The sequence below is a fragment of the Atractosteus spatula genome, chromosome 26, assembly GCF_055471065.1.
Source record: "Atractosteus spatula isolate fAtrSpa1 chromosome 26, fAtrSpa1.hap1, whole genome shotgun sequence".
Classification (NCBI taxonomy): domain Eukaryota; kingdom Metazoa; phylum Chordata; class Actinopteri; order Semionotiformes; family Lepisosteidae; genus Atractosteus; species Atractosteus spatula.
The window spans coordinates 9,395,912-9,419,351 of NC_142731.1; the positions used below are offsets into that span (position 1 = coordinate 9,395,912).

A 23,440-nucleotide genomic window follows, 5' to 3' on the forward strand; every position below is an offset into this window, starting at 1 on the left:
TGCTGACACCTGACACTGCACGAGGCTCAGATCCGGGGTGGGGTGGGGTGTGTGTGGGGGGCTACCCACTCCTCCCAGAGAAGATGCCTGCCTGTGCCCAGTATGGCAGAATGTAGTACAGAGTGGAGCACGACCCGAGTGCCGAGTTCAGTACCGCCCCTAAGCAGGACAGCGCTGAAGCCCACCTCACCGCAGGGCCAGACGATTGCACAGCGCTGTCATTAGGGAAGCAGGCCTGGGAACACCATGGAATGAAAAAAGAGCTTGCAACTGTGTTTCAAACACAAATTGAGTCGGGTAGCACGTGACACGGCTTCTTCTGTGGGGAGTCTGCACGTTCTCCACACGTGTGTGCGTGTTCTTTCTGGGGGCTCAGGCATTCTCACTTTTGTGTACTGTACTTCAGCGTGTTTAAACAAAACTGTGTATCTGAACGCCAATCACAAATACTTGAGTTTTTAGAACAGCTGAACTAAAATAAAAAAAACTTCAAAATGTTTAAATATCGATTTAATGAATCGATTCCATTTAAATGATCGAGAATGCATAATAAGAATGCACAGTGCACTCGGAAACTCACAGAGTTCACAGAATGTAAGCGGGCTGGAGGAAATCCTTCGGGACGATCCCAATGAAGCCGTTCAGCTCTCCCACCCACCATCCGTGGATGTTGTACTCCTGGAACAAAAACACAGAGGCTCCAGTCATTCCTGGGCTGCACAGGGACTTGAGCAGCATTCCTCAGATTCCTATACTGCAAACGCACAGCTCAATGCTCCATGATAAAATTGCATCAAACTGCTAGCAAGGTGAACTGAATACACAACAGGATTTGGACCCACAATAATCTCCCAATGAGCACAAAGATGGCATAGAATCCCACTAAACAGTTTCAAAGAGCAACGTGCGCTAAGGGACCCCAGACACTTTCCGACAGGAGTCAGAAAGGTTTGCAGCAGAGTGACCATCTGACGGAGCGCACCTGCTTGGTTAAGAGTCTCTGAACCTCCAGACGCCTGTCTAATTAGCACCATATTTTACACGTCATCTGAGCCCCTTCTTCCTTTTTATTAGCAGACTATTTTATCAAATAAATCAGTGGAGGTGGTGGGACGTTAAAATTTATGGCACACAGGAGAAACAAGACGACACGCATCTGGGGAGAGATCTCAGGCTGCGGTGCTTCCACTCTTACTGTGGGAGTCGGGCAGGACGGGTGTGCTGGAGGGCTCAGGGGCCCAGCCCTCAGCGCCGACCTCTGACCCCTCAGAGGACACAGGAGATTTCAAATTACCCCATAAATTCATTCATATATTGAGGCCTGATTTTAATTTAAAAAAAAATTTAAAGGGGAACTCGAACACTACTTCCATATTTCGGGGTTAGAAAGAATCAGCACCGAAGAGCTCATTTCAAACTAAGTTTGAAAAAAGTAAATTCTACCCAGTAACGTGTGAAACCTCCAATTTGCCTCACAAAATAGATGAAATTTCCAGGTAGGAGCAGCGCCATATTCTGTGATTCAGAACGAGGCAAAAACACCTCCAGTGAGGTGATGCAGCCCCATTACACTGTAAACAAGCAGGCTGGGGAATACAGCTCTCAACTTTGAGACGTTTTTTCCAACAAAAACAAGTTACAGTTAACTCTGCATGCAGATCAGACTGGAACATTTATGCTATAAAATGTCAGCTTTACTACCTGTAATTATTCACTTGTACATCACAGTACATTAGTCATTACAGTGACTAGTGAGCAGGAATGGCTGCATCATGTTGCAATTCTCGCTAACTCTCAACGACATGGCGACCATACCGTACTTTCACAAAGCTTATGATTCTGTGCTTAATTTAGAATTTGTAAAATTTTGAGATACCATCAATGAATCTATTTAATAACTGGTCTGAGAAAATGGGACTGTGGTTCCCCTTTAAGAACAGAAAATATAAAACCAAAAACATCTGATGATGATGAAAATAATACAATTTCTTACGCTTATATAGCGCTTTCTATATGCTGCTCTCAAAGTGCTGTACAGGTCATGGGGATCCCCTTTACCACCCCCAGTGCCTAGTGTGCAGCCCCACCTGGATGATGCTCCAGTCCGCTCCCCACACACCAGCTCTCAGTGCGGAGGAGAGCAGAGTGATGAAGCCAGTTCAGAGATGGGGATTATTAGGAAGCCATGATTTGTAAGGGCCAATGGGAAATGTGGCCAGGACACCGGGGTTACACCCCTACTCTTTTCGAGAAATGCCCTGGGATTTTTAATGACCACAGAGAGTCAGTACCTTGGTCTTATGTCTCACCCAAAGGACGGCGCTTGTTTACAGTATAGTGTCCCCGTCACTATACTGGGGCATTAGGACCCACACAGACTGCAGGGTGAGCGCCCCCTACTGGTCCCACTAATACCTTCCAGCAGCAACCTTGGTTTTTCCCAGGAGTCTCCATCCAGGTACTGACCAGGCTCACACCTGCTGAGCTCCAGTGGGCTGCCAGTTGTGAGCTGCAGGATGATATGGGTGCCGGCAAATGATTATATTTATGTAAAACAATTAGTTCCATTAGAGGGTCAATTAAGTAACTGAGAGCTCAGCAGCGGTGAAAAGTAGGGGTGTGAGTATACAATAGCTGGACCCCCAGATTCACACATAATACAAATCAGCCATACAGAAAAGCTCAAACACTGCTATAGCGCACAAGTCTGCGACTTTAAAAAGATCACCCGTGATGCAATGAAGTTGGGGTTCTGGTAACACTTGTGACCACATATTCTTAACCAACACACAAATGCAATTCTGCAGCTCAGCTCTGGTGGGACAGGGGCTTTAATCTTCAACACGCCACGGAGGCTGCGATTAGTTTTACTCTATTTTGACTCCCGTGGCTCCACCCTGCAACTCTTGGCAACACTTATGCAACACTCCCCGGAACCGGGAGACAATTTCAGCTCGTTCGTGTGCCTTTGTGTTTAGTCCATTCAAGTCAACAGGAGGACACACTCAGCTAGAAACCAATTTGTTATCCAGCGAGGTTAGTTGAAATCTCAGTTACTTGTGTGTGTAGAAAATACAAGATTTAAAAATGCAAAAACAATCCCTGACACTGTTTCACACTGGCCAGGAGTCTCTGGCTCTGCCTGAACAGTCCCACCTGTGCATAGCAATGCCACAGCACAGGCCTGCCCCGAACCTGACAGCCAAAACCAAAACCAGCAAGCTAATGAATATCCAAGTCTTGTAGAAAAAAAATGATTAGCATTGTAAAAGAATTACGAGCGGCCCTTCACTGCCTATAAAACTGAGGCTGGAGACGCCGAATCCAGGCCCTGCTGAAGGCCATCGCAGATGAACCTTCCGAGTTCAGACTGCAGTGCCAGAATGAATTAAATCAACATTAAACTTGCAGTAATAATATTTAAATCCTCATTTCAGGGTGCCAAATTGCACCCACTCCGAATCGTACAGATGTTAGTTAATTATGGTAATTTTTATTAAACTATTAAAAATAAGGAAGGGAGCTAATTCAGCCAGGCACCCGGCCAACTCGTTCATTCGTTATTTATCAGGCGGCTGCCGCGCGCCTCGGTTTCTCGATCTGGAGCGAGTAAACACCTTCCCCTGGCAGCTGGGGGTCTCCCCGGGCTGCGCGGGGAGGCAATCTGTTTTATGGGTGCTCGGGAGTCTGGGAGCGGCGGGCGGGCACGCTTGCAGGAGTTCAGCTGTTGCAACTTTTACTACTTAAAGGGCCTCGCAACTTTTATTCCGCTGAGCCCGGCCGCACGCGAGAGCTGTTTGGGATGGGTGGGGCGGGGTCCCGCAATTCTCCTTTCCTTCCAAAATTTAGAGAGTCGCCACTTAGTTTGGCTGCACCCCCTCCACGGGCTGAAGCCGACGCCACGAGAGCCCCGACCGTTCCCATCCTGCCCCTGGGCCGAGCTCGGCCGGCCGCGACCGGGACTCCCCCCGCGGCGTGGCCCAGGCTCGAACCCGGCGCGACACCTGGGCCCAGGAGGCTCCTCCAACAGAGCTTTCCGCTCTGGAAATTGCCGCCCCCCGCCGGGACGCTGCCGTGTGTAATGAGAGGCAATGAGAGCCGTCTCGTTTCAGATGGAAGAGATTTGCCTGATTGACATTCCTAGTGCTCCGAGGCCCCTCAGGGCCAGCGGTTGTGTTCTTCAGTGGAGCTCCCAGGGCTTTGAGGTGGGTACGAGGCTGAATCTCCTGTCTGCCGGGTCAAGAGTCATGTCCCTGGCACACGGTGGGGTACTCCCTGGACGCCAGTCCATCGCAAAGGCACAAACAAGCCTATTAAACTTCCAACAAGTTTTAGGACTGTGGGATGAAACTGGAGCACCCGGAGGAACCTTAGCGAACACAGAGAGAGCATACAAACTCCACACAGACAGCACCCCAGGCCTGGAACTGAACCTAGAGCCCCGGTGCGGAGAGGCAGCTATGCCTACCATTGTGACACCGTGCTGCCCTTGTCTGCAAAAGACTGACGGATGACCGATTACTACCAATGTTCTGTAAATACAAAGGACCTGGCCTGTATCTCCGCTGATATCACAGCGTAAAGCAGAACAGCTAACTGGTCCCCCCTCACAGTACTCACACTGCAGGCCACCTCTAATGAAGCTCGTTCATTTTAAGAGCACAATTAATCAGCTCCCGACCACGCCAGATCAATGGACATTTGACGCACGACCAGGAGAGGCCGATCAATCACAGAGTTATTTGTTTATGATCGCTTATTGCGGTTATTAGTGCTTTCCAAACATTCATCACTGTTTATAAAAGACAGAATACGTCTCCAGTACCATGATGCATGTCAGAATGCAGCAGGCTGAGCTAAGGAATGCCATTTAAGACGTGGGCTGAGTACGTAATGCCAGAAGAAAGAAATAAAAATTGTTACGCTATACAACGTATAAATGTAAATCAGTAAGTACTCGTTAAAATATTTGCTGTGAAGAGAATCAGAAACATATTATAACAGGCATGTTGGCATGTCCCCACATTTCGAGCAGTGTTTTTGGAGTTGCAGAGACATTCACACAGAATTAGGTATTTAAATAGCTTTATTCTGGGGAAATTGCCTGAACGGGTTTATTAATGCTGGAAATGGACAGGGCTCATTCACAGAGACTGCAGGAAGTGCTGAGGTTTGGCTTTTAAGGAACAGCAATGCGGTGCAAGCAGGTAATAGTGTATTCTGGGCCAGTTTCCTACAGTGTTCTGTAGGAAGAATTCACTGCAGTCTCAAAGCAATTTCCTGTTTGGGAAATATTGAATATTGATTGATATGAATTGTACCAAAAATTTAGAAGAATGCATTGCAAAAGGCAAATGAAAGTTCTTGTTGAATATTTGTGAGCTGACTGATCATAGAGCTCAGTTGGGCGTTGGCCAGTTTGTTTCTCAGTGGAGGGATGAGCGAGGCTCCCTGGGAAAGTGCATTTCAACAGCGACCTTTAAGAGCGACCGCATCAGTCCAGTGCCATGCACCTTGGTCACCGAGAGCAAGAATGGTTATATATGAGAGGAAGCCATTCAGCAATTGAACTGTTTTGTATGTTTTTCTATGATTTTTGTCCTAGGAATGGGGTCATGTCTGTCTGCCAAAGACAGACCTGTACAGAAAACAGCGACAACTTTTCTATCAAAAAGTGATCAGAAAATAAAAAATCCTCACCGTGCTTACTAATTTTAATAAAACTGATAAAAAAACGGAACTGTTCAGCTCACATCTATAACACTGTGTTTCACTGCACTTTAAACTCCCCCTCCTACACTCTGTATCACAATACCAGATGTTAAAGCAATACAACGGTGAAGATTCCCAGCACATCTCCACACTGATTTGTCTAATGGTAACCAGCGGCGACTTTTGCTTTACCAGTAATGGCAAGCAGATTTGCTGGATGCTGGTCAATCCATCCTTATCTATTTTAAATCCCGTTTTTGGCAGAGAGGGCACGGGATTGCTCGAGACTGTGAGCTCCCCCTCTGCGATGGACTTTTGGCCTGTGACGGTATTCTGGAATCCCAGATTGGGACACTGATCAAAAGCAGACCGTATCTTAAGCAACAGAGCGCAGCCAGGAGGGTGAAGAGCGAAGAGCTGAATGACATGTGACAGCTCCACATGGGAAGAAAGCAACCGCCGAGAACAGAGGTACTGCACTCATAAACTGAGCAACTCATAAATCGCGCATCTTCTAAAACTTCAGATGCTGAAATGCAAGGCCGGATTGCATGAAATTAAAAAATAAAACCGCAAATAGTTCTCTTTCCTTCAGATGGGAGACTGAGAAGCAGATCGAAGCCCGAGGAACGCTGCTGTTGAAACTTTTTCAAATTAATTCATTTTAGGCCTGCGAGGTGGCAGTAATGCTAACTGCCTCATGGCTCCAAGGTCCTGTGATTGGGGATCCTTCTGTGTGGAGCTTGCATGTCCCCTTGAGTCCATGAAGGTTTTCTCCTGTTATCCTTTCGGCCTCCCAAATCCACACTGGTACGCAGGTTGACTGGCTGTGCTAAACTGCCCGTCCGACAGGAAGTAGGAGTGTGGCCTTTTTCATTTACCTGCTCCATCTACTGTAGCGGAGCTACAGTACTGACCCCAGAGCAGCTGGATTAGGGTCCAGGTGATGAGAAAGCGGAGGAGAAGGAAACAAAATCTGTACCTAAGCAGTGTCAGTTCATCGCTTCATCCCCTCGTGGGCTCCGGGGGCTGGCATGCGGATCTGGTTTGCTCACCCACTAGCTGAGCCGCCTCCGCCTGCCCTCGCGAAGGGTTAAGGCTCTGGACTGCCGGTTCTTTACTGGCAGCAGGAAGGGGGTGACCCCCCGCTGGCTCTGACTTTGCCTGCGTCCCCGATTTTTCAGCCGCGCTCCCGAGAAACATCTTGAAGGGGCGTGTTCCACAGCCGCGCGGCAGGAGTGCTCCATCTTGCGCGCACACGCACACACACGCAGGTAATTAGATTCAACAAATTGAAGTGTGTGTGTGCGTTTGGAGGGGAGGGGGGGGGGGGGGGTAAATAAATCAGCCAGGGAACAGATAAAAGCCGGGGACTCGAGGAGAATGAACGGTCCAGGAAGCTATGGGAGATATTCGCGACCGACCCGGCGGCGGTCCGTCGCCTCAGGCCCTGTCCGCGCTCCCGCTGCCTCTCCCCATGTCCCTGCCTCGACCTGCATGCCCGACAAAACCGCAAAGCGAAAGTTGCTCAGCGGGAGCAGAGACTCGTGCCCTTGCTGAGACCGCCAGAGTAGGGCCCCACTCCGGGCGACAGGTTCGCAAACCACCCCTGGGCACGACAACCAGAAGCTGAATCCCCACTGAACACAAGTGGATTCAGAGCCCCGTGCAAGTGTATGTGCACACAGAACATCTGCACGGTGCCCAGAAATGCTTATTACTGCTGTGCACAATCTGCTGCACTGTTTTTCAAATTCCTGGTCAAGTCCAGGAAATTCACCAAAACAACATTTAAGACACTTGGCTTTTCCCAACCTCTCAATATTTACACAGCAAAGAAGTCTGACATTCCAGCTCCCACCAGGCTTCCTTGTTGCCACTGTGCTCTTTTCCTGGAAAGGCGTGCAAATCTGTTTAAGAAAATCTGAGTTTCTCGAGATCTTTAGTATCCTGAAGTGAAGGAAGGCACGCTTTGCTTTGCTTTGTCTTCTCACCTACCTCCACGCGTTTTAAAAACTTTTGAAATTGCTTTCTGACAAGGGGGGGTGGGGGGAAGCTTTGCAGAAATGCGATCAATAAATCTATCGGATAACCAATCGATCAATAAAAAAATGAAAGGGAACGCTGAGGGCAATGGGAGCCGTAAGAGAGGATGGGCAAATAAAAAGAAGACGAGCAAATTGTTTTTCGAAAGAGACGACAGGAGAAGACCTGTGAACTCGATTTTGGAAATAAGTCAGGGGGAGTCAGCAGAGAAATAGTCCTCAGCCCCTGAGCTCGCTGGCTCTGGGGCAGCACGGCACACAGACAACGGCTCGATATTGACTTCTCCAGACGGGAGAAAAGACCAGCGCTTTGCACCTCTGCACTTCAAGAGCAATAAAAAAAAAACACACAGTAGAGGGGAGGAAAAAGAGAGAAAAGCAGTCTCCCCTGGGGGCGTCGAAACGTAATTTCCAACTGCTGTGACGGAAATTTTTATTTATCTGCTCAGCCCATCTGTGCGCCGTTTCTTAAATTTTCCCCGAGAAAGGTCTTTTTGATTATCAACATCGCCATTTTAATATACTTCTAAATCACGGCCATGCCAAACGCGGAACAGGACTTTCAAGCGTGCAGAGCTGGAGTCTCTCTCTCCCGTCTCTCGCCGGTTTTTTTTCCACAGCGGAAAAATTGCGAGTTCAAACAGAGTACACGTTGTAAGAGAAAACGTTTGCGTTTAAAATTGATGCACTCCGAGCAGCCCCCTCCTTCGGCTACCTCCCTCCCTGTCTCTTCTTTCCCCTCGTCTCTTTCGGCAAAGCAGAAACATGTTTCACTTCAGACTGGGATCAAACGGTTTGGTCATTTCTCACAAAAAATAGTAGTTTTTTTCTGGGGCGGGCGGAAGAAACGGGTCTACAGATCTGGACGGCGTTGTTTATTGAGATTCATAAACCGAGTCTGAAATCAAAAAGTTAATTAACTTGTAATAAAAAGAATAATTCACTCGTGCCTATGAGTTTACTTTTCCAGCACAGCCTTGCTTCGGCGATGATAAACTGCTCTAAAAAAATAAATAATGGAAGCCGAAAACAAAAATGCTGCATTATTCAATATGTTTATTTAATATCCAGCAGCACACACCATCTTTGTTAGGAAGTGTAGATGCTGGATAAGAGCGGGACCCACTGATCTGAAAAACACACAACAAAAAATGACTAAGCAAGGTGACGCATCATTTCTGATCGTGATTTTTATCCCCGTACATCTTTAAACTGAGGAAACCTAGGTGTGAAAACTCAAGGTTTCACAGCAGCCCCCAGTTTCCGTCCCTGAAGCTGGGTGGAGGTCAGGCTGCAGGAGGAACTGGTGCTCAAGGCTGGCATGCAGACGCTGGCTCGTTGCACCACAAGGCCCTCACAGGCCGCAGGAATGACCGAGGTCTGACCGTCCACAGCGCACTGCAATCTGTTCTCACTCCAGTTCTGCCCTGGGAGCATTTCCTCACACGGCGGGGGTGGGGGTGGGGGGGCAGAATGTGGAAGGCCACGGCCCTCCCGCCCCCTGCCCTCCGTGCTGACCTCTGACCCCACGTCCTGCGGCGCCACTTTCCCCTCTCCAGACCGTGTCACCGGCAGGGACAGCGCTAGCCGCCTCCCGAGCAGAAGACGAAGAGAACATACGGATGTCTCTACGTGCGCATTTCACAAAACTGCTTCACTGAAGCCTACAAGTCGTAAAATGCATGAGCCCAGCACAGACCGCTGTTGCCACAACTGAATACTGTATCTGAAAAGCCCCTACCATTTCATCTAGAGGGATGACAACCCTTTTTAAAAGGGTTTCGCAAAATGTCTGTTTCAAAATCATAAGACGAGGAGGAAGAGGAGAAAACAAGAGAGGGAGGGAGGAGAAATGACTTCCCAGACAGCAGAGCGAGCAAACTTGAGTGGCTGCAGGCCGTGTGCTTGGCAGTGTGTGGAGAGGCCATTGCATTTCTGTGAAGACAGTTCATTTTTCCTGGTGACCTCCCCATGACTCCACTGCTGATGGGGTGAAAAGCAGGTGGATCAGACTGGCAGAGAGAGAGAGAGCGAGACCCCACAGGGTATCCAGGAAATAGAATTGTAGAGCCGTCGCCATGGCAACTCTCATTGTGTGCTCGTGATGTAATTTGTTTACCACTATGAGGGCTGGCTGCTCTGGGCTGATTATTCCTCTCAGTCCTGGGGAGTCAGGTTTAGTGCTAACAGTCCAGGGATGGAATAACCTTTAATTTTAATGCTTGAAAAACATGTGCTGTGCGCATAATCATTCCTGTGCTGGTACCAAAGAGCGCTCTTTCTTTCTTTTTCTCTCTCTCCCATCGGGGCTAGTGAATTGCAGAGGAGGCCAAGGCTCCAGCCAGACACTGTAGCAGCAGGACTTCCAGACGCACCTCTCTCTCTCCGACCCCTAAGACCTCCGCCATTCCTCCTCATCCTTGCAAAGCCTGCTCTGCACTACCTCAGATCACGTGAGGACTCAGAAACTGAAAGCATGTGCTCGGCGGGGGGCAACGGGAAATTGGGGTTCTCCTGCATCACTTCCAGGGCTCAGGAAACTTTTCATTGCCCTGCCGGTGAACCCGCGGAGCCGCCATTTTTAAAACAATTTTCCTCCTCTTTTCGTTAAGAGGCGGGGATGATGAAAAGCTTGTCGGGGAGACAGTGCCCTGCTTCAAAAAAATCTGCATTTTCTCAGATTGTGAGGTTGACACCACAGCAAACCCACACCCTGTTTGATGAGGGAGCACTGAAAGGCACAGATTAAAACTAGAGGAGAATATAAGATCCGTCATTCCTGTCTAACGAAAATCCAAGGAAAATCCGCCCCTTACATATCCCTGACTAAGAGCACCAGGTTGTTCTTTATGCTAATATTTTACAATTGCACTAATAAATGAAGAACATTCCTGTCTACTCTAAGAAATTAAGGTGATGGCACAACTGAAGGATTGCATTTTGCAAACTGATCAATATGAGCACTATAAATTTAAACAGGATGGGTTAAGCTTTTTCTTCCGGAGAGAACTTTTATTTCACAACAAAATGAACATTGGTGTCATAACGGAGCACCTGGGCTACAGTACACGTAACAGAGAAGAGAAATTTCCCTCCTCGTGAAAAACCTCGATGCTCAGGCAAGTCAGGAACATAATGACAACGGAGCACTGGTGCGGAGCAGCTAATTAATGGCGAAAGAGGTGCACCGACAAAAGAAAAGACATGCATCAGAAACAAAAGCAGCAAACAATAACAAAAAGCAAATCCTTGCTCCTGTGTGCGTTGAAGATTACGAATTGCTCCTTAACTTAATGGCCATTTAAAGTGGATTTGTGAGCAATGCTGAGTGTCTGTAATGATAGCTGTTTACAGGGATTCTCATTTATAATAATTAGGAGAAATGGATGGCACTGCTGATTCTACGTTCTGGGCAATTGACTAGGGGCTGTGCCTGAATAATGAGCTACTGTATGTGACCGGGAGATGACCGCTGCCTTTCGGATGACCCCAAACCCAGACTCCCCGCCCCCCCGTCCCTGGGGCAGCCAGTATTAATGGCAGTAAACCCCTGTGCCGTCAGTATGCCTTCACAGTGGGAGCAGCCAGACCCCTCCCTGGCAGGCCAGAGAACACACCCGGGTCTGGGGACCAGAGAGAGAGGGGAGCCCCGCGCCCTGATACTCTTCCCTGTGATCTTCCTCCTTCCTCCCGCTCCGGACAGGTGCTGCCGATCCAGCGCCGGAGCACCGCAGCTGCTGAGCCGCCCCTCGCTCTCTCACGTGTGAATCACGGGCTGGCGCTCAGGAAGGGTTCGAGGCAGCCTGGGTATTACTGACACTTCCTCTTCTGTTAAAAAGGAAGAACGTAAACAATAGCTAGTGTGCTATGAGGTCACAGTGCACAAGGTCACACTGACATATGCCTGCATGTACAAGGTCGTTTTCAACTTCGCAGCCCAGAAGGATGTTGAAAGAGAGCGCTCCAGTCCGAGAAAGCAAGCTTCACAGCGCTTTGTGTGCAGACATGCTTCCTATTTTCAGGCACATCTTCAATTTCCACTTTGACCCGTGGGTCTGCGGTTTGCTACCGAGACTGAAGAAGTCCCTTGGTGTAACTCTGTCAGCCACCTGCATGCTTGACAATTCCCCAGGTGTGTTAGGACACTGGGCTTGTCCTGATTCCTGTTGCCCACCGGTGAGATGTGCCACAGGGCACGTTTCTCAAACACAATTTACCATCTCTTAGTTGAATCTCTGATCAAGAGTCAGGAGAGGTCAAGCGACAACTTTTATAAATGGCCTCTTCTGGAAGCTTATCTTGTATGAACAAGAAGTTTGCCAAACACATCAAAAGCAATCAGTTAAACGTACAGTATACACAAATGAAGCTGAAGAAATAAAACTACACTGTATTTTTCTTTTCTCAAACCAGACTTCAAAAGGTAATGGCAGTTTCAGGCAGTTAAACATTTCTTTGCTGTAATCCTGCAAAATTACTTTTATGCTTTTTCAAGAACAAAAACAACCTGACGGCGATAAAACGTCTCTCACGAGAATTTTCTATACATGTCGAAAGACCTGTCGTGTCTTGATCTTAAAATCTGTCCAAATACACTGTGAGTAACTTGTCACTAGATGTCACTGCTGCCCACTGTTCTTAATGCAAAATGCACGGTCCTGGTTTAACTGTACAGTACAGCAGAGTGGCTTCAATCCACTTCGTTTTAGAGCTCCAATACAGCCAGCGCTTCACTGTTGTAACAATGCTGGTAACAGGATAAACTGCTCCTTGGCACGACAAAAGTACATGGATCATGCCTCTAAATGTCTCTTCAGACAAGCACCAGTATTAAAAGCAAGCAAGCCAGCTCTGTGAGGGACCTTGAAAATGTACACTGATTCCCTAAATGGCTCCCTGTAATTCCCTACGTTGGAAGTGTATTTTTATAAGTACTATAAAACTCCTAAGTATTTTTATAAGGTAGTTTTGTGTAGCAATGCTTAAACAGGGTACAGTGGATCTGCAGTGGTAGGTGGAATGATTTGGGGCTTCATTAAGAGGAAATGGAAAAAATTCAGAGGGAGAGGAAGAAGAGAGGTCAGGCCTGCAGGACAGCCCCCCTGAGCCTACTGCTCAAAACCGCCTCTCAGTTTTGCTCTTGGCTGCGTGGGCCAAGCAGCCCTCACCTGGAGCTCCATTAGGGAGCTGCTTGAGCACTGTCTGAAACCAGCACAAGGCAAACACAATTCACATTAACTTGGAAATCCATCCCAATTAAATGTGGAATGCCAATTAGGGTAACAATCTCTGGCAGACTCCTGTGCCATCTGAAAGCCACGCGGACGTGCATTCCTGATGTGCCTTGATGCCGCCTTGGAGACGCAGTGGCAGCGGCTGGGAATGTTGAAAAAAGCCCGCAGCCTGATTGGCCGCTGGCCTACAGAATCCTAAACCCACGCAGTGCCATCCAATAGCAGTCAGGAAGAACGAACGGGGAGCTGAGGTGGAGCTGCACTCTCAGGATTCAAGGTGGCATCTCAAGCTAAGCCAAATGCTCTCTCCTAATTGCCGCAATAACCTTCTGAAAACAAGACGGGGACGTGCACCAGGGAGCCGGCAGTAACAGTGCCTGTTACCTGGAAAGGAGAGTTCATTTAACTCATTAACCCCGAGAGCAGGGAAAACAATCAGGACCCATCAGCATGCAGATCACATGGAGGCATCATCACAGAACCGAGCAGCTCCTGCAGGATGTGCAAGATTGATAGATGGACCGGAGGGAATAATTAACCTGGTAAATTGCAGTGCGGTTCTCTCGTTAGAGCACGCCGCAACCACCGGAGAAAACACCTTCAGCTCCCCCTCTCTCTCTCTCCCATCGTGCCCCCTGCCTGTCCCTGCCTCAGAAACGGCAAAGGGCTTCTGGAATTGAAAGGGGTTTGGCTGGCAACTCGGCAGGTGGCTCAGAAAGCACGATCTTTACAGTCCACGCGATGGGCAGGTGCAGCACAAGAGACGTTAAGGCAGCGTGGCTCACACATGGTGCAAATTTGCCACAGCGTCCTGCAAATTAATTTTTCACCTAAATGGCACCTCCTACTTGCAATGAAGGGTTTACTTAATACATGGCTATACATGATCAATCTACAAATGAACATTTTGTGAATATTACTTTACATGCCATGCACTTTCAGGTTTTTTCATTTCTGATTTAACAGAATTTTCAAATGGTTTCAATCCCACTGTCAAACACCTTTGAACGCTGTACCCTATTTTCTTCCTTTACATTGTAACTGGTCTGTGGCATATTAATGACTTCATGACATTTGTTTTGCAAAGCATCATAATACCGTCCCAGACAAATCAAGGGTATTATGAAATCACGATCGTTCTTTAATTTTGCCATTAATTGATCAGAGCAGTATGTTAGCCATAATGACATCTGCAACACAGTCCCTGTAGGCCCATTAAGTGACTATTGGTATATTGCATAATTCATAAGTTATTAAATCAATATATTTCTTTGTACCTGATGTTCTGCATTTCAAATGCATCTTAAAATAAATGAGTCTGATGCATTTGAAGCTCTTCACTGTGCACTATAACCATCCAGTGTACAGATTTTGCTCAATAAAGTTAAAATTCTAAGCTGCTGGTTGGAAGGTGTCGTGGAAAGTCTGATAAAGAGCATATCATTATTATTTTTTATTTAAGTTCTCAGTGTGCTGTATCTCAAACGAAGAACAAAATCTTCTTTTAATAATGTGTTCAGTTCACAAAAGCATAAATCTCCCGGCCCCGATGACGTCCCTCCTGAATTTTTGTCTGACTTCTTGGCCTTATTTAGATCTCCTTCTGCTTGAAAGAATAGCAAGTTGCCAGTCAGGAGGGATCATTGCAGTCAGGAGGACTGTTAATACTGCTGTTATATCACTTTCACCAAAAAAAGAAACCGATCCTGCCCTTTGTAAGACCTATCGCCCGTCTCTTTGATTTAGTCTGACGTCAAGCTGTACGCAATGCTGCTGTGTTGCTGGCTAAAGGTCTGTACGACCACATAAGACCGTCACAGTCAGGCAGGCTTTATTAAAGGGCGCCTTGCATGTGCCCGCACTGGCCACACTGCACACATGTGCACAGACATCGCCTCTACCAGTTCACTCGGCGGACCCTGTGAAGGCTCTTGACCTGCTGGAGTGGGGAAACCTCTGACCAGCTCTCGATGGTGTAGGCTGGGGATCGGGTTTCATCGACAGGGTTACAGTTTCATACACCAGACCTTCAGCAATGATGTTAACAGGCTACAAGAGGTCTTCTCAGTCGGCGGTCTCTCGGGGGAATGTGTCAGGGATGTCCCGTTGTCAGTGCTGCATGCCTTGTGTGTGGAAGTACTAGCTCAGGCTGTCCGTCAATCTGCTTTTTCTACCAGTTTCTCTCAACAGTGTTCAACACATTCCCTTATGCTACTGACATCCTGTTATATGCAGACTGTCTTCTAAAGCTCTTCCAAGACCTGTCTTATTTATTAATTATATCTGAGCACCTTGATACTTTTTCAATAATATAAATTCTTTCAAGTTTGCCTTAATGGCTTTAAAATTTTCAATGTATTAACCTAGCCTACCTCTGCCTACCCCCAAGCCCTTCAGTGACCTTGCTATTGCAATTCAGCTGAACACCGTGATGCAGAGATCAATTATTAAAACTGGCACCGCTGCAATTAATGAATACATCATCCAAATGAATAACTGGATTGACAGGGCAAAACTTTTGTTCTTACAATTTGAGAGAGGAGTTAGCTGAGGGTCACATTCCACACCGAAGGGCTGGGAAGAGAGGGATTTTCCAGAGCAGATATCATTCCAATCGCAAGCCGAAATACTCGCAGGAATGTGTTAGGGGACTAAGGGGTCGGTTCGTTTTGCGGGCATAAAAGATGACAGTTCCAAAAGTGTCACCGAAATACTTGTTTTGACTGTGGTATTAATACAACTGAGTACTGCAGTGCGCCAACACAGAGAAGAGAGTTCAATTAGCAAAGAGCTTTTAACAGCTGGGCTATGGCCCCCTTAGGTGTCTCTTATTAAGATCCCAGTAACACACAGCAACTGTGCTCAGCAGGGGGAATCTTTCGAACCCCCACAATCAGTCCTCGAGGATGGTATAACACTGAGAAACTGTTAAAAAGGAGAAATGCTGCAAAGCCCTAAAGACAACCTAGCCCACACAGGAAACACCTCCATCGTAAATCTCGCCAGTCCCCCTAGTTTGCTGGCTGTATAATAGCTGCCTGTGAGAATTGCAGAATGCAGCAGTTGTGGAGATGTGACCCTTAGCACCAGGTCTTTTCATTCTGGAGCATAAATCAGAATCCTGGCAGATCACCACGGCCAATCAGGCACCGAGGAGGACAGAATAATCTCTGCAAGGGTTCCACAGAACCTCACTGCTCCGCTCCTAGCTTGGCGGAAAGTGGGTCTCAAAGTAAGCAGCGCCAAAGCCAGATTACAGCCTCACCAGACACAGAAAAAAACAAACTCATCCAAGTGTTGGCAGATCTGCCAGCTTCTGCCCTACACATTCTGCAAATATATAATGTCTAAAAAACAAACGTCAGGCCAACTAAGCAAATTCTTCTGAATGCTGTTTGCAACAAACTGGTGCAAAAGAAATAGATTGGAATTCCAGATTATTCATCCAGTCCAAATTGCTCAAAGATTGTCTCTGTAGTTGGGAACTTGATTTCTAGTGATCTTTTTTAACTCACTGTCAATTAAATCTCTGCACCCCTCGCCACTCTGGCCTATTTTAATGTCCCTAATGCCACTGCGCCCTCAGCCGACCAGGCACAAAGCTGCCCTGTGCTTTGTCTGGGCTGAAACACGTGTGGCCGGAGCCAGTTCAGACCCCCTGGGCGGAAATGGAAACACACATGCCGAGCTGCACAATGACGTGATCCGGGCTCTGTGAGTCACCCTGGCAGCTGTTGCTCTTGTCACACACTGTTACTGCAGCTGAGAAATACAACCTGCTAGCCGGGTATCCAAACCCAGAGGAGGCTGGGAGGTGTAGAGTTACACTGTGCCCTCCAACAGCTGGACAAGAACGTAACAGCATGCACAATAGTCACAGAGAAGAAAAGCAAGTATAAACATCACAGTTTATACGCAGGTGCACACAAATGAGCCTCAGTTCCAGTTTTAATTAATTGCTCGTAGCGTTTTCACATTTTTAAATCTATGCCTAGGACACAGGCACTGGATTAAAGCCCTCAGTGGATGTACTACAGGCAGAGCCAATAAGGTAATGTCCCAGAATCCTCTGAGATCATTATGACATCACATGACAGAGTGCTGCTGCGCTGTGCTGTGTTCCAGAAGGCTGGCGATGAGTCCAAGACACCCTTCCAGTCTGTGGTCTGGCGTGTGCTGGACCCATGCTGTCTGAACAGCTAAACAAACCATTTTTCAACTTGGGAGGGGGGCAACACATCTTACTGTATGAAAGCACTGGTACAGAAAAGGCCATCAGGGAAAAAGGCCTCAATCTGTAACACATTATTTCATTCAGAGCCTAAAAAGACATTGCCAGGCCAAGAACAACTCCATCAGAGCCTCTTCTGTGTTAATCATATTTATTACGTCTCATAGTCTGTTTAGTTCATGAAAGAGAGCTTTCTCTCAAAGGCAAGACTATCTGAAAGCCAGAATTGTGCCGAGTGTTAAGGTCTGTAAATCAAAGCTGTTTTTGCAGCACATCAATTACATCTGAAAGCTTACGGAAAACTAAACCTGAACGTATTGTTTTCAATAAAAGCCACCACCACTGAGCCACCCATTTTATTTGGTTTGAATTCCAGCTTTAAAGGCAAGACGGCTTCTGGGAAAAGTGGATTCTGGAATAAAAGGAATTCAACAATCCAGTTATGATTTAGGACAACGACAAAGAGCCCCTTCCATGGCAACCCCCTGACAGCCTGTCAGAAGGGAGAGAAGGCAGAAGACAGGGAAAATCGGACCGAGACAGGGAGACTCTAAAGGAACTCAGAGTTATCTGGGCAGAAGCAGAGAACCCTCTGCTACTCTGGACCAGGGGGATTTTTAATTACCACAACAGAAACAATTTCTTCCAAATATCAGGTAAATCAAACAGAGGACTATGAAACAGATGAGGAAGGGGGGAGGAGGAGGAGGGGGAGGGGGGTGCTATGCTTTAGAAATGCCAGATGGTTGTTGATATTTGCGTCTTATTTCATGTCTCACGGTACTGAACACTAAAAAAACAAAAAAGGCTAAAAAGAAGGAACGAAACACCTCCTGAGCCGGCGAGTCACAAGGCCCGGAGAAGGCAGCTTGAGCTGCAGGAGCGTGCGGGGCTGTAAGCGCGAGATTAATTCGGCAAAATTAATTGGGACAAGATTGAAAATGAAATTAAGACGCAGTTGAGTGCACAGGCATTTTACTGTCGTTCCTCCTTTCCCCTACTTCAACACACACTTCCCCAATACTCCCCCTACCCCCCAAACACCCTCCTGCTCCCCCACCTATGAGCTCCCCCTTGTCGTCCATGAGGTTCTGCCCCCCCCCCCCCCCAGGGTGAGCGTGGCACAGCCTGGATTCATTCTCTCCAAATCATGGCCATCCCTACAGAAAGGACCCTTCAGTGGGCTGCTCCTGAGGAGAGCACAAACACACTCCTCCTCTCTCTCTCTCTCCAGTCTGCTGGCCCACATCCCTCAGCCCCATAACTGCTGTTTAAACTGCTCTCTTCCACACCCCCTTTACACCAGCTTTGCCACCTGACATCATAACCCTTATTAAACGGTAATGATGCAGCCCAGCAGACAATCGGAGACAGGAGGACTCTAACGACCCAACTCTGCATGTTTTCTGATGGGGGGATTCCAGCTGCCGATGGCTGGGGAGCCTCTAGAGCATCACAGCAGTAAAACAACAGGGAGGTGAACAGGGCACCAAGAATCAAACACACAATACACATAATCTTCACGACTGAGCACGTATTGAGCACCACCACTACTCTACCCTGCACTTTCATCCTCCAAGGCACGGCTTCGATTCTCACTTCTACGAGGAAGCAGAAGAATCTGGTATCACAGTACCTGAGGTTCGCACAGCTCCAGTGGTGTCATGTGCTGGAAAGAGGGGTGACTTAAGGCACCTCTGAATCAAAGAGGTGAGTCAGAGGTGTGGTGGTGCAGAGGGTGACAAATTCTGACTTGTCCTCTGCTGGGCACCAAAAATTGAGTACAACGCAAGATATCAAGGTTGCTCGACGTCTGAGTAAACCCCCATCCCCCAAGAAACCAACCAGCACAGAATAAACCTCTTTAAAATGATTCTCTGCAGGGAGAACGCTTGACATGATCTGTGCCTTACTCACCCAGCCATTTGGCAAAGTAACCGTTTATAGAATAAAAGTTTATTTTTGTAAGGCGATAACGGCACTCTATGTGGGACCAATAAAATTCAGACACAGGAGGGAGCTTTGAAGTAAACTGTACCACATACCAGAACAGTATTGCTTCCTCATGTCAAACACATCACACATTTTCATTCGTTAAGAACATCTTTTCGAAGCAGATTGAAGGAGTCAAGAGAATGGCTCTTCTTTTAACCTTGCTTCAACTGTTAAATTCCTGGACTAAAACAATCGCTGTGTGGTTTGTAGAATTTCTCGGTCAAGACAGGATTGTATAAACGAAATTCCAAGCAACCAGTTCTTAAGGCAATAAAGTACTGAACTTCAACTTGAAAAAGTCAAAACAATGCTGATTTTATTAGTGAAAGGTCAAATGATCAAAGGAGGCGCTATAACTAATAAAGAACCAACTGAGGCAAGAGCAAATCTTCTTCAGTGGCCAACTTTTTAAACTTCTGAAAGCAAAAGGATGAAAACCCACCTGTTTACTCAGCAAGGAAAAGGAAGAGAAAAGCACCGCAGGCTGGGATAGGAGAGGGGAGCAGGCTGGAATACGAGAGGGGAGCAGGCTGGGATAGGAGAGGGGAGCAGGCTGGGATACGAGAGGGGAGCAGGCTGGGATAGGAGAGGGGAGCAGGCTGGGATACGAGAGGGGAGCAGGCTGGGATACGAGAGGGGAGCAGGCTGGGATAGGAGAGGGGAGCAGGCTGGGATACGAGAGGGGAGCAGGCTGGGATACGAAAGGGGAGCAGGCTAGGATACGAGAGGGGAGCAGGCTGGGATAGGAGAGGGGAGCAGGCTGGGATACGAAAGGGGAGCAGGCTAGGATACGAGAGGGGAGAAGGCTGGGATACGAGAGGGGAGCACAGGCTCCCGCACGATGGCAGCACAAGGCAGAGCCTGAAGACAGAGAGGTTTTCTTTACAGTAAGTGAGGGATCAATACCGATCAATTGCGGAGCTTTTTATAACATCTCCTGCTTTATTCGGAGGGAGGGGATATGCTGCCACCGTGACTCTCTCCAGTTTGAGCAGCGATTTCATAACCGTCAGTTAAGCCTTTCTTTTATACAAGCCTCTGGCAGGATTGATTGCTCCCTTCTGACCTGTCCCCCTGGCCTATTAATTACTTTCAGTCTTCAGATATCAACACTCACACAATCCTTGTTGTTAAAAAAGGATATTATTTTGAATTCCTTATCACGGACCGGACTTGTTCGGTTCTGATTTCTCTTTACTCCACGTTCTTATTCCGCTGAATGAGAAGGAAAGGATGATGTCTAATGTCTATTTTTTTCACAGGACAGGACAAGTTATTTAAAACTTCAGAAGACTAATAGATGCACAGGAGGGCTTTGCAACACATTTAATCAATCACACGTACTAAACACACAGCAAACTGTGTGTCAACGGCAGTAGTGAGAGAGCTGAGGGAGGAGGGCCTGAACACGTTTTATAATGTACCCTGTGACCTCCCCCCACAAGGATGACATGTTCGTTTTAAGTCCCGCTTCTTCAGTCATTTCCGTTTCAAAGCCCTGTGCAAATCTGAGCACCAGCCTGGAACACTTTGTAATGAGAGCTTCTGAGGTGACAGCACAAGAGTGACAGAGCAGGAAAAACCAAGTCACCCCTGAGTGACCAACGGGGACGTTCAGAACAAAAAAGTTTTAACAAAACTCAGTCATGTCTAATGCTAAAAATGAAAACAGAAGTCATTTTGCTGTGGAGAATTGCCCCCAGGGTTTGGCAGTAAGGATATGGGCCGAGAGAGCTGGACTCTCTCTCCAGGTCCAGGGAACGGGCAGCAGGTCTCGGCCATGCTGGAGTTCAGCCTCCATTGCTTCGTCAAGCAGGGAGAGAATTCTGGAGCAGGGCACTCGTCAGGAGCCGCCGGGACGGGGCGTGGAGGGGGGGGACAGGCCCGGAGCCCAAGGCTCTGCTGGCACAGCTCAAAAGCAGCAACCGCTCCAGCTGGCAGGGAGAGGACAGCCCAAGGTGCTGCTGAGCATTTCAAGTTTGTAACTGGGTTACACAATTCAGGCAATTCGATGCTCCATAGGTAATGAATCACGGCTCAAGCACTTTACCTTTTCTACTCACATTCTTCACATATAAGCGGTTTCTTATATTACATGCGTACAGACCATCTGAATCTGACCCTTCATATATAACTGTGACGAGACTTATGAATCAGGTCTCATGCTATTTAGACATCTTCCAGCTTTTGCTTGGAGACACAGTGACAGACGGCAAGGTCTGGTTGTACAGACAGGGGCGTGTCACAAGGACAGGAAGAGAAGTGAAACAAAACTCAAGATGAAGGGCCCACACTCACAGCTGTTACTAACGTTATTAAGCTGCTATTATGGACCACATGATCAAAGTCTGCACTGACCTCGGACTCTTGCTGGCTTCCTGCTTCCATTTCTACAGACCTGGAAGTGCAAAGTAGCTCTCCAAGACTCTGCTGAGTTTAACAAAAAGACAGCAGTCAGACCCTGACTGTGTCCTAGGCCAGAAAAACCTAAGGACAGGAGAAGCAACATTCGGATACATAGCTCCCACAGTTCAGAGCACACTTCCACCCTCAGTTACCTACAGTTACTTATGCTGACAGTGCTAATGTTTTTAAGTCAAGGTCATCCACATGCTAACGGCACATCAGCGCTTTGAACCCAAGTCATGTTTTCATGTACCAGGTGGAAGTGGTTTGTCTTTCGATTAAAAGCCTTTCTGCTCTTGGTTTCTTTGATAGCAGCTGTGGAGCTCTGTTTATTCAAATAACGCATTCCTGAGATGCAGCATGTTTTTACACAGAAGCTAGCGTTAAAGGCGCTATATTAACTTTATTTTTATTTCAATCAGTACTGGAACAACTGGAAAAATGCCTGGACTTGGCTGTATGGCACTGGCATTACAAAAACTCAAAATACTAACAAAGAAAAAGCAAGATGATAAACAAAAATAGGGTTAAGCCAGGTTGGTTCTAGGCATACAACTAGGAAAACTCTGTAAGAAACTAAATTACTGTGCAATCGAGCTCTGTAAAATACACATAAGAAATAGCCAAAATGTTCATTACACAAAGAAATTGCTCTCGTAAAAATGAGAAAAAGTAATGTGAAAAGCCAAAAAGAAATGATAAAAGTTAAAAGCCAGTCCCGTGTACCTTTAAGTGATTCACCTGCATGTTGTAATAAACAGAATGCGAGTTTCGCCTGGATGAGCAACTCAATTATCCCCACAATACCGAAGCAGTAATGTACACAAATCCCATTACACAGGAAATCTCGCTGTTGGGCATTTCACACAGCCTCACAGCCACAAAGCAAAACAACAGCAGGTTTTTTTTTCTTCTCCCTTTTTTAACATGCAAGAATAAAGTCAGTATCAAAATAAAAGCATGCTTTTTCTCCGATCCGAACAAAAAGACTTTTGTGTCTCTCTGCCATCCCAACAAAGCTGACACAGCTAAAGAAGGAGAAGGATTATGAATTACCAAGTGGTTAATTAGGTATCCTCTGAAGCCCAGGGTTCGAATCTAGCTTTCGTACCTGGCCTGGCAGAGACAAATGACACCCAGGGTTAAATATATATCAGAAAAGATCCCCCAAAAGAAATACAGAAGAGCATGAGACAAGGGACAAAGTACTGCATCCTTGGATCAGCAGCCCCAATCACAGTTGATTTCAAATGTTTCTCGCTTCACCCCACTGGTTACTAGGTTTCACAGCAAAAAAAAAAAGCTGCATAATGTGGCATGAGTCCCAGAATTGGCTTGTTTTGCTCAGGGTACAGAGACAGGGGGTGCCTTCTATTATACATACATACATATATATATAAAGTATGGGCACATACAAAAACCAATAAGATGTCACTCTGTCACTGGGGTCAGATTGATGCATCTCTCAGCTCTGGGCCAGCAGCACATAACTCATCATTACTGTGGCTGTGAAGTGCTGCACAGGACACATCGCCCTGTCGAATTTACAGTGGGTCAGGGCTCCGGAGAAATAGATCACAGTCTCTGTAAGCAAGCATGTGGTTCTCAACTGCTTGAGGAGATACCCTCCCAGAGGCGGGGGGGGGGGGCAGATGAACGCTGGCGCCATCTCTCTGTTAGTACGCAGAAAACTGCTTCTGCTTGGCATTCTTTTCATTCAAAGCTGGATAGCTCTGAACACACTGTCACATCACTGGCATGCAAGTAGTCAGTCTCAGGGGCTTCCTTTTTTTAAAATTCTGTAAAGCACAGAGCGC

The 23,440-nt window shown here is 47.2% G+C and overlaps 1 protein-coding gene across 2 annotated transcripts in view; it reads right to left on the bottom strand.

Moving 5' to 3' along the window:
• The window catches only part of skap1 (src kinase associated phosphoprotein 1), a 162,783-nt gene that overhangs the window by 2,092 nt on the left and 137,251 nt on the right, over window positions 1-23,440 (bottom strand). For both annotated transcript variants that reach the window (XM_088906258.1, XM_088906257.1), the window contains exon 12: window positions 581-678. In XM_088906258.1, the coding sequence (XP_088762384.1) occupies window positions 586-678 (93 nt within the window). In that variant the 3' untranslated portion in view covers window positions 581-585. The remainder of the gene's footprint in view (window positions 1-580; window positions 679-23,440) is intronic.